Here is an 11,003-nt window from a genome sequence, read left to right as displayed (position 1 = left end):
GACGAACGATTATTTTAAGAGGGGGAGGATGTAACGACCCGGCCGGTCGTTTTGAGAGTTAGAGCCCCGAACCCCTATTAACTGCTTTCCCCATATCTATTTCTGCTATTGTGACTTGCCGGGATGATTGGTTTTGAGTTTCGGAGTGTTTTGGGACACTTAGTCCCTAAATGAGAGCTTAAGTCTTAGAATTTGGACCGTAGTCAGAACTATGTGAAGACGGTTCCGAAATAGAATTACGTTGATTCCGATAGCTCCATTGGGTGATTTTGGGCTTAGGGGCATGTCCGGAATGTGTTTTGGGGGCCCGTAGCTCATTTAGGCTTGAAATGACGAAAGTCAAAATTTTGGAGTTCTGGACCGGTAGTGGAAATTTTGATATCGGAGTCGGAATCCGATTTCGGAAGTTAGAGTAGATCCGTATTGTTGAAAATGACTTGTGTGCAAAATTTGGGGTTAATCGGACGTGGTTTGATTGGTTTCGGCATGTGTTGTCGAATTTGGAAGTTTCAAGTTCTTTAAGTTTGAATCGGAGGATGATTTGTGATTTTAGCATTATTTGATGTGATTTGTGGGTTCGACTAAGTTCGTATGGTGTTTTAGGACTTGTTGGCATGTTTGGTTGAGGTTCCGGGGGCCTCGGGTGTGTTTTGGATGCTCAACAGGTCATTTTTGGACCTAGAGAAGTAGCAGATTTTTCTGGTTTTTGTTGCAGAAGTTTGTTCTTCACGTTCGCGAAGGTGTGGACAATGGAAGCATCACGAATGCGAGGAGTAGGACGCGTTCGCGAAGAGTGTTTTCTAAGTGTGAGGTTTTGTTCTTCGCGTTCGTGAAGGGGAGGACGTGAACGCGAAGGTATGGTCTGTGTGTGCATCGCGAACGCGTGAGTGGTGTTGCGTTCGCGAAGAGGAGTGAGGCTATTGGGGATCCCAGGTCCTTGTTCTATGCGTTCGCGAGATGGTGGTCGTGTTCATGAAGGTCTGAGCTGGTAAATCTTCGCGTTCGCGAAGTCGTGATCGCGTTCGCGAAGGGTTAAATTTATGGGCAGTCGAGTTGTGCTTCGCGAACGCGAGGGACCTGTCGCGTTCGCGAAGAAGAGAGGTCTGGACAGAAAGTTTAAGTTCAGAAAATGGGACTCCATTTTTAACGATTTGGAGCTCGGATTGAGGCAATTATTGGGAGATTTTCAGAGAAAATAACGGGGTAAGTATTCTTAACTCAATATTGGTTAAATTACCCGAATCGATGGTTGTTTTTAATCATTTAATTGGTGAATTAAGTTGGAAAAGTTTGAAAACCCTCTTGAATAAATTTGAGGATTTGAGGACCGAATTGTTAGCGGAATTTAGTAATTTTGGTATGGTTAGACTCGTGGTGGAATGGGCGTTCCTATTTTGTAACTTTTATATGATTCTGAGATGTGGGCCCCACAGGCAATTTTTGAGTTAATTTCAGAATTTTTGTTAAAGTGTTGATTTCATTAATTAGATGAGTCTATTTTGGTTGTATTTATGATATGTAATTGCCTTTGGCTAGATTTGGGCCATTCAGAGCCAGATATTCGTGGGAAAGGCATTGTGACCGATTGATTGAGCTTGGTTCGAGGTAAGTGGCTTGCCTAACTTTGTGTGGGGGGAAAATTCCCTTAAGATTTGGAACTATTGTGATATGTGAATGCCGTGTACGTGAGGTGACGAGTACGTACACGGGCTAGTTATGGTAAAACCCGATTTTCTTACTAAGCAGCAACAAGTTTTTCCTGTTATTTTGAGTTATACTATTTTAATGAGTACTAATCTATTTTCATTCTTAATTGAGTTATTCCAATATGTGTAGCTATCATGTTTAGTCTAATACAACATGTCTACGTGTCTTAATTATTTATGTGAATTCTGCGCAGCATGCTTAATGAATTTCCTGCTTCTTCCTGACTGGTACTTAGTCTAAATTGTAAGAATTTCGTGATGTAGTTGTATTTCCATCATTCGCGTTGCATATTTACTTTGGGACTACGGAACGGTATTCCGGGAGATCCACTTGTACTGAATATTTATTTTGGGACTACGGAACGGTATTTCGGGAGATCCCCTGTACTGCATATTTACTTTGGGACTACGGAACGGTATTCCGGGAGATTCACCTGTCTTGCATATTTACTTTGGGACTACAGAACGGTATTCCGGGAGATCCACCTGTCTTGCACATTTACGTTTGGGATTACGAGACGGTATCTCGGGAGATCCCGTGTTGTGATTTCTGTGTACTGAGTTGTTACCTTCTATAATTTCATTGTTGTTAAATTTCTGCCTTTATTTTATTGCGTTATTACATTCTCTATGATTTTTGTGTACTGACCTCGTCACTACTCGACCGAGATTAGGCTTGGCACTTACTGGGTACCGATTGTGGTGTACTCATGCTACTCTCTGCACATGTTTTTCATGTGCAGATCCAGGTGTAACTTATCAGCCGCACTATCAGTGAGCCGGGACAGCTTTGGAGACTTCAAGGTATATCTTCCGCGTCCGCAGACCTTGGAGTCCCCTTCTACTCTTTCTCATGTCCATTATCTTCTATATTTTCCTTGTTAGATTCCGATGTATAGAGACACTAGATTTTTCCTTATGTAGTTTGTGATTCACGATGTTCCGAATTTTGGGATTTGTTGTGTATTTTTGAATAATTGATTAAATTTATATTTTTATTTCACTATTCCGCAAAAATATTAGGCTTACCTAGTTGTAGAGACTAGGTGCCGTCACACGGAGGAAAAATTGGATTGTGACAATTTTAAGGGCTTCTCACACTCTTTAAATGACTACTCCTTATTCTTCAAGAGGCCAAACTCTTTTATTTCTATAGTGGTAGTCTATGTGGACGATATTCTCTTAATATGCAATAATCTTGAAGAGTTGAATGAACTTAAAACATATATAAACCAGGAATTCAAGATCAAAGATTTGGGGGACTTACATTATTTTCTAGGCATGGAGGTTCTGCATGAGCCCGAAGGGCTGATTCTCACTCAAAGGAAATTCACTCTCGATTTGTTATCTGAATTTGATTGCCTCCATAAGTCTCCAGTTTCTTGCCCACTTGATTCGACTGTTCGTTTGTTGGCCAATACAGGTGCTCCTCTCCAAGATCTTACCTTGTATAGGCATTTGTTTGGCAAATTGAATTACTTGACACATACACGGTTGGATCTCGCTTTTATAGTACAACATCCGAGCCAATACATGCAAGATCCAAGATTACCTCACATGACTGCTGCTCTTCGAGTTCTTCGCTATCTCCTCAAAGACCCGGGTCTTGGTCTTTTTCTGTCTTCTTCTTCCTCGTATCAATTGCTCGCTTTTTGTGACTCTGATTGGGGTACGTGTATGGAATCACACAAATCAGTTAGTGGGTTTTATATTTCACTTGGGTCATCTCCTATTTCCTGGAAATTTAAGAAATAAACCTCAATCTCCCTTAGCTCTGCAGAAGCTGAGTATCGTTTAATGCGGCGTGTTGTCGCCGAGCTCACTTGGCTTGTATGCCTCTTTGAAGATCTCTCAGTTCCCATTTCTCTTCCGGTTCCCCTTCACTCAGACAGTTAGGTTGCAATACACATTGTCAAAAATCCCGCGTTTCATAAAAGAACGAAACACGTGAAAATTGACTGTCATTTCGTCCGTCAACAATTTTTGGCAGGCCTATTCTCCTTTTCTTTTGTTCCATCATCTTCTCAACTCGCTGATTTATTCACTAAATTGCTCACCTATCTTCTTCATCATCGATTTTTGGGCAAGTTGAGTGTACTTTCACCCCCTCCAACTTGAGGAGGGGTGTTGGATTTGGGTTTTCTTCTCCAATGAACAAGAAAGGGTTGGTAGAAGATAAAGCAATCTGCTTGGGTGTTCGATACGATTGATGTCTAAATATATTTGTAATATTTTGGTTAGATGAGATACAACCATATGGAAATGATCAACGGACACAAACAAACAAATGTTTGACCAGACCTTATAAAGATATTGGGCTCTGCATAAATATTGGGCTCAAGCTAATTTACATTTATTGGGCTTGTCGGAATATTTGCTTCTAGGGCCTACTGGAAGAAGCAGGAGAAAAGATATTTAGGTTTCTATTTTACACATATTATTTATTCTTGTAATTAGCATATGAGTTAGTTATAGAGTAGCTAATATAATAGAGACAAGTGTATATGCAGTTATATTTTAGATTCCATTTTGCTTTATATAAGGAATAGCTTCTACAGTTCGTCATTCATTCAATCATACACAAAAAATTCTATTAATCCTTTTTCTTTCAATTCTGTCAACTGCTCGTATCTTCCAGCAATTAATTCAATGTATGATACTTATTTCTGAGATAATATGCATTCACAATATTCATTTAACTTTTGTAAATTTAACTCAAGTTATACACACTTGACAAGAGAAGTGGAAGGGTTACTTAGCTCCCATTTAGTCATATATTTTGGCTATTTTTTTCTTTTTTTTTTGAAAATGCTGTTTGTTGATGTAATATGATTGATTTTTGAAAAAGAAAAGTTCAAGTTCCCAAAAACTGGTTTAGAGCAGTTTTTGGGTAAAAAATTTTCATCCACTCATAAAATTTCTAACTTTTTTCTCAAATAAAATGCATGCCCAAATACAACTTCAACTTTTAAAAATTATTTTTCAACACAACTTCAAAAACTCTTTTTTTTCAAGTTTCAACCAAATTTATGTCCAAACACTAGTTTATATTCGGATTTATACCAATATTTATAATTTGGGGATAAAAGCATCTTTTACACAATAGAGGCAGATTTATAGCCTATTTGGCCAAGCTTCTCAAGAGGTCAAAAGTATTTTTTTCTCAAAAATACTTTTTTCCCCTAACTTGAGGTTTTGGCCAAGCTTTTTTGGGGGAAAAATATTTTTGGGAAGAAGCAGAAACAGTTTCTGAGAAGCAGAAAAAAGTAGCTTCTTCCCAAAAGTAGAAGTACAAGCAGTTTTGACTTTTCTTCTTACCAAAAATACCCTTAACAAAATATAGTATCTACCAAAATAACCGTTAAACCTAATACTTAGGATATTAATATATAAATATTTCTTATTATTTTTTGGATAGCTTTCTAATATATAGTGACTTTAGGGGTGAATACTTTTATATTTGTTGAATGATTTTTAATATATTTAACTTATATTAAAAGAACTAAGTACTTTTAAATTTTATTTTCATATTTTACTTAAATAAAATAAAAAGATTTAATTATTGCTTGTAATAACAAATCTTTAAGATTATTTATTTACTTATAATATTAACTATTAAGTAAATCTATTCATGTCTTTATTCGTAATTTGATACTTAAAAGCACTTTCTAAAAAGCTTGGCCAAACACAAATTATTGCTCAAAAGTGCTTTTCAGAGTGATTAGCCAAACATAAACTGTTTCTCTCAAAAAGTACTTTTTTCAAAAGCACTTTTGAAAAAAATACTTCTCAAATAAGCTGATTTCTCCAACTTGGTCAAACATGCTATTACCCTTTGAGTAAGGGGCTCACTGGCCCGCGATAATTCTGATATATATATATATATATATATTGACACCCTAAGATACAAATCTTAGGCACTTGCATTGATCGATTTAGGGCCACAACTTGACGTTTTATTGCATTGCTTGAATTCGATTACGACTCAGTATTTGCTCAAATTTTTATTCGACAATAGTAATACATGCCACTTTCAAATCTCGGATCCACCGTGTTTACACGTAATTTAAATGCATTATGAAATGACGAAAAAATAGATAAGTTCTATTTCTCGAAAAAGGATTTTGCAATATTATCATAATCCATCTAACCCTACACCCCAACTCGACCCCCTACCCAAACCCCGGCCCCTCCTCACATGAAATTCTTGTTGCCCAAGCAAATGTATTATTCTACTCCTTCTGTTTTAATTTATTTGAACCTATTTGATTGGACAGAGAGTTTAAGAAAAGAAAGAAGACTTTTGAATTTGTGGTGTAAAATAAGACACATATATTTTGTGTGGTTATAAATTATTGGATAAAGAGAAATTATTTTCAAATTAAAAAAAAAGATTATTTTTTTTAGAACGGATTAAAGGAAATAGGTAAATTGAAACAGAGTGAGTTCGCAGTTCACATGAACGTGTCAAAAACGTGTTTAAATATAAAAACGTGTTAACTTCTCTGTGGAGAAATTCTCCTTACCTTTGCCAAATTCAGTCACTCCAAAACACCAATCACTCCGTTTATCCACCATTTGACACGTTCATTTCTCAAAAATGTCATCAACCTCTTTGCTAGTTGGTCCACCAGCCCTCCGCTTTGAGCCACCGTTATCCGCCGTTGAAATTCCCGTCTCCGGTGACAATCCCATAACCAATTTAACTGATAAAACCTCAAATCTCAATCTCTCGAAGCTTCCTCTGAGGGGTTTGACGGAAAACAACTCAGCCACTTTCATATCATCCGGCAACCCATGTTTGGATTTCTTCTTCCACGTGGTGCCTGACACGTCACCCGATGATCTGATCGGACGGCTGGAATTAGCTTGGGCTCACAACCCTTTAATGGCTCTGAAGTTGATTTGCAATCTCAGGGGCGTTAGAGGCACCGGTAAGTCTGATAAAGAAGGGTTTTATACGGCAGCGTTTTGGTTACACTATACTCACCCTAAAACCCTTGCTTGTAATGTTCATGCTTTTGCTGATTTTGGGTACTTTAAGGATTTTCTAGAAATTCTATTCAGAATTTTAGAAGGACCGTTTGTGAGGCAAAAAGAGAAAGAGGAGAGAGAACAATGGCGAGGTCGCGGTCGTGGTCGCGGTAGATTTAAGAGGGTTAATAGGCCTAGAGAAGGAAATGAGGAGAAGAAGGAGAAAATTAAGAAAAATTTGGAGGAAATAAAGGAAGAAATGAAGGCAGAACAAGAGAAAGCAAGATGTTTGAGGAAGGAAAAAGAGAGAGCTAAGGCGAAAGAGGCGTTAGAAAAATACTATTCCGATGGGAATTATAGGCTTTTACATGATAAGATATCGGATTTTTTTGCTGAGCTTTTGAGGGCTGATATTGAGAAATTGAATTCTGGAAAAGTTAATGAGATTAGTTTGGCTGCGAAATGGTGTCCGACTGTTGATTCGTCGTATGATAAGGCGACTCTGATGTGTGAGAGCATTGCGAAAAAGATGTTTCCTAGGGAGAATTATAGTGAGTACAATGGGGTTGAGGAGGGTCATTATGCTTATAGGGTGAGAGATAGATTGAGAAAAGATGTGCTTGTGCCTTTACACAAGGCGTTAGAGTTGCCGGAGGTGTACATGAGTGCTAAGAAGTGGAATTCGTTGCCATACAATAGGGTGGCGTCTGTGGCGATGAAGAATTACAAAGAACTCTTTTTGAAGCATGATGAGGAGAGGTTTAATAAATATCTTGAGGATGTGAAGTCAGGGAAGGCGAAAATTGCAGCCGGAGCGTTGCTTCCTCATGAGATTATTGGGGCATTGAGCGACGGAGATGGTGGGGAAGTAGCAGAACTTCAGTGGAAAAGAATGGTTGATGATCTTTGTAAGAAAGGAAAATTAAGTAATTGTATCGCGGTATGTGATGTTTCTGGGAGTATGAATGGGATACCCATGGAGGTTTCTGTGGCACTTGGTGTGTTGGTTTCAGAATTGAGTGAGGAACCGTGGAGGGGAAAATTGATCACGTTTAGCGCTGATCCTGAAATGCAGAAAGTTGAAGGTGATACTTTAAAAGAGAAGACTGAATTTGTCAGGTGTATGGATTGGGGTATGAACACAGACTTCCAGAAAGTGTTTGATAGAATTTTGGAAGTGGCAGTACAAGGAAAACTAAGTGAAGATCAAATGATAAAGAGGGTGTTTGTGTTCAGTGATATGGAGTTTGATCAGGCATCTGAAAATGCATGGGAGACAGATTATCAAGCAACACAACGGAAATTTGTAGAGAAGGGATACAAAAATGTGCCGGAGATTGTGTTCTGGAACCTTCGAGATTCAAGGTCGACTCCTGTTTTGGAAAAGCAAAGTGGTGTAGCACTTGTGAGTGGGTTTTCTAAGAATCTGTTGACCATGTTCTTGGAGGGTGGTGGAATCGTTAATCCAGTGGAAGTTATGGAGCTTGCTATTTCTGGTGATGAGTACAAGAAGCTTGTAGTTTATGACTAATTAATGTGTGGTTGCTCTTTTTGGTTTTAGTTTTCAAACTATATTTTCCAACTTTATTACACCGTCTCTCTTAGATGAAAGAAGTATGTGTTACTTACAATCAACTGGTGACATTAAGCTTTGCTTTTATGGATATGGAGAACACTTGGATAATCTTGTGTTTTGTGCTTCTTCTATTCTGTTTTCTTTTCAATATGGTGGGCTGAATCCCTATAGCTTGCTTACATTCTTTATTAGATGTATGTTCTGCTATTTGAGCTATGTATGTTCTGCACTTTGAGCTCAATTAAACAAATCCATTCTAGTGGTGAGCCGAGCGTCTACCAAAAACAGGTCCTCTACCTTCTTAAAGGCAGGGGTAAGGTCTACGTACACACTACCCTCCCCAGACCCCACTTTTGGGATTACATTGGATATTGTTGTTGTTGTTGTTGCTGTGTTCTAGGTCCAAAATTAAAGTTATCCATTCTAGGTCCAAAAATAAAAGTTGGATTAAGTCTTGATAAAACAGTGTGCGCTCTAGGTCCGTCACATAAGGGAACCAGACATGATCTAGAAGGTATATGAAAGGCTCAGTGCTTTGCTAAATTGTAGTTCTTTTTCTTTCATAGTTAGTTTGTTGCAGACTTGTAGAGGTTGATCTGGTTCCATGGTGTCAAGGAAATGAACTTAGTTTCTTGACCTTGTTTAGTTATAGAAGTACCCTATCAGAATAATTACAATTCCTTTGGATTCTTGTTATTTCTTTTCTGATCCTGAAACAATTGTTTTTTGATTGTTGGTTTTTAAAATGCCAGATTGATTTAGAGGAGCGCCTTGAATCTAACTGGTATCTAAAACTATACACTTCAATGAGATGAACTGTTAGACAGTCCTGAATCACTAGTGATTTTCTGCCTATATTGTCTCTTAGTAGAACTCTATATATGGAGACTCAAAATCCCAGGTATATGTAGACACCTCTTTTACTAATTGACCTTTTAGGTATTCCTGTTTATACAGTTTTATTTATTGAAAATGTAGAATGAAGCTAAGTTAAAGTAGTTGCTTTTATAATGATTGTAAAATGAAGCTAAAGAGTTCAACTTCTGCCTGCTTGTGCTCAGCAATTTCAAATCTCTGGTTATGTTAGAACCAGAGAACGTCGTGAACTCAAACTGTTCCAAGTGTAGGTATCGGGGGGGGGGGGGGGGGGGCTAATGGAAACTTTGTTTGCTTCTCGAGAAGTTAAACAAGATGAACTAATTGCAATACAGAAAGCATCATTTTCATTTAGAAATCATGTCTGCTGAGTTACATAGTTCCTGTAACAGCAAGATACTTTTGTTGAGAATGCCCTTTAACAGCAAGATATATACAGAGAGATAGTCCTTAATAAAGCTCGAAGTTGAGATTTCTGATAATATTACATTTTGTACTTTTGGTGTTTAGTAAAACTTGACCTGACACTGTTCTGGAGAAATCTTTTACTACCATTTTGCAGCTTATTGGTGTGTCACATGTTGATTATCAAGCTGAGAAAAACTATTAACAGGACTCTGGTATGAATGTGATACAGGCATATTCAACTTTTGGTAAGTTTTTGGTGTATAGTGAGTCCCTATAGGGAGTAGCTCTACTATAAAAACTGCGCGAGACGGATAGGTCTAGGCCTAATGAAGAGTGGATGCAATATATGATTGATATACAAGTGCTTTACCTAGACTGGAGCTGAGGTTTCAAGTTTACTGTTTGGTCTTTGGTTCTCTGCAGCTGGTTCATCTTGATGAAGTGTATGAGCATTTGGAAAATGGGATGTATTTACATTACTGGTGTTTTTACATAAGTTCCTTATGAGGACGAGCCAAATTAGGATAGAGGTCGAGGTCGAGGCTATGAAAAAGTTGGGGAGGGGGGGACTAAACAAAAGTTGCCAAATTTAAGGAGGTCCCGAACTATTCTGCCTTTTCTCAAATAACTTTTTGCAGGTGTAAACAGGAAGTTAATACAAAATCTTAATAGACGTGAAAACATCTTGTGTGATCTAGGACTATGATAGTGTGAAGTGTTGGCTGGTATGGCCTATGGGACCATGTGGGGTGTTTGCAAGAATGTCTCCAAAACATTAATATAGATTCATAAAAGGGATAATACATAATTACCTTAGGGTCAACCCTAATGCCAGTTGCATCCTTGTATTTTGCGGGGTTCTATGATTGCCCTATCCTTGTCTTGGATATATTATTTACCTACTTTCAAGATAAACACGCGCTACCACGTGTCCACATGCTAAAAAGAATAAAAAATAAAATCATTTTCTATATTACACCCACTCCACTTTCCCCACGTCTCCTCTTGTTCCCCAAACAAACCTAAAAGAGAGCAATCCTCCCAAACACATTTCCCCACGCCACATCAGTCCACCCAACCCCACTTCCCCCCACCCCTTCTCCTTTAAACAGTCTATGAGAAAAAAAGAAAAAAAAAAGAATTAACCCAAATAGTCATTCACTTAATCGTAAAAATAGTCGGTGAAGGCATAATATATATAAAATTTATGTATTATATGTATATATTGATGTATAATGAATATATAATCTATGTATATGATTAGAAAAAATAAATAATGAATATGACCGGCTATATGTCTAAAGATCAATTTATGCAAGCTTTATGGATCCTAAGGAAGGGTTTATAAAATCTATAAAGTCTGGTCACATTTAAGGAGGATGACAAGAAATGAGGTTATATTATTTAGTCGCCGGACATTTCTTCCGGTCGCCGGATATGTTCCCGGCCAGATTCCTTTCTCT

The 11,003-nt window shown here is 37.8% G+C and overlaps 1 protein-coding gene across 1 annotated transcript; it reads left to right on the top strand.

Moving 5' to 3' along the window:
• Positions 1–6,160: 6,160 nt before the first annotated feature.
• Positions 6,161–8,364, top strand: LOC107797940 (uncharacterized). The gene has a single exon (XM_016620863.2). The coding sequence runs from the start codon at positions 6,307–6,309 to the stop codon at positions 8,209–8,211; it is 1,905 nt and encodes a 634-aa protein (XP_016476349.1). The 5' UTR covers positions 6,161–6,306; the 3' UTR covers positions 8,212–8,364.
• Positions 8,365–11,003: the final 2,639 nt, after the last annotated feature.

Source organism: Nicotiana tabacum, chromosome 14 (genome assembly GCF_000715075.1).
Source record: "Nicotiana tabacum cultivar K326 chromosome 14, ASM71507v2, whole genome shotgun sequence".
In the NCBI taxonomy this organism is placed as follows: Eukaryota; Viridiplantae; Streptophyta; class Magnoliopsida; order Solanales; family Solanaceae; genus Nicotiana; species Nicotiana tabacum.
This window is presented reverse-complemented; position numbering and strand designations above follow the sequence as displayed.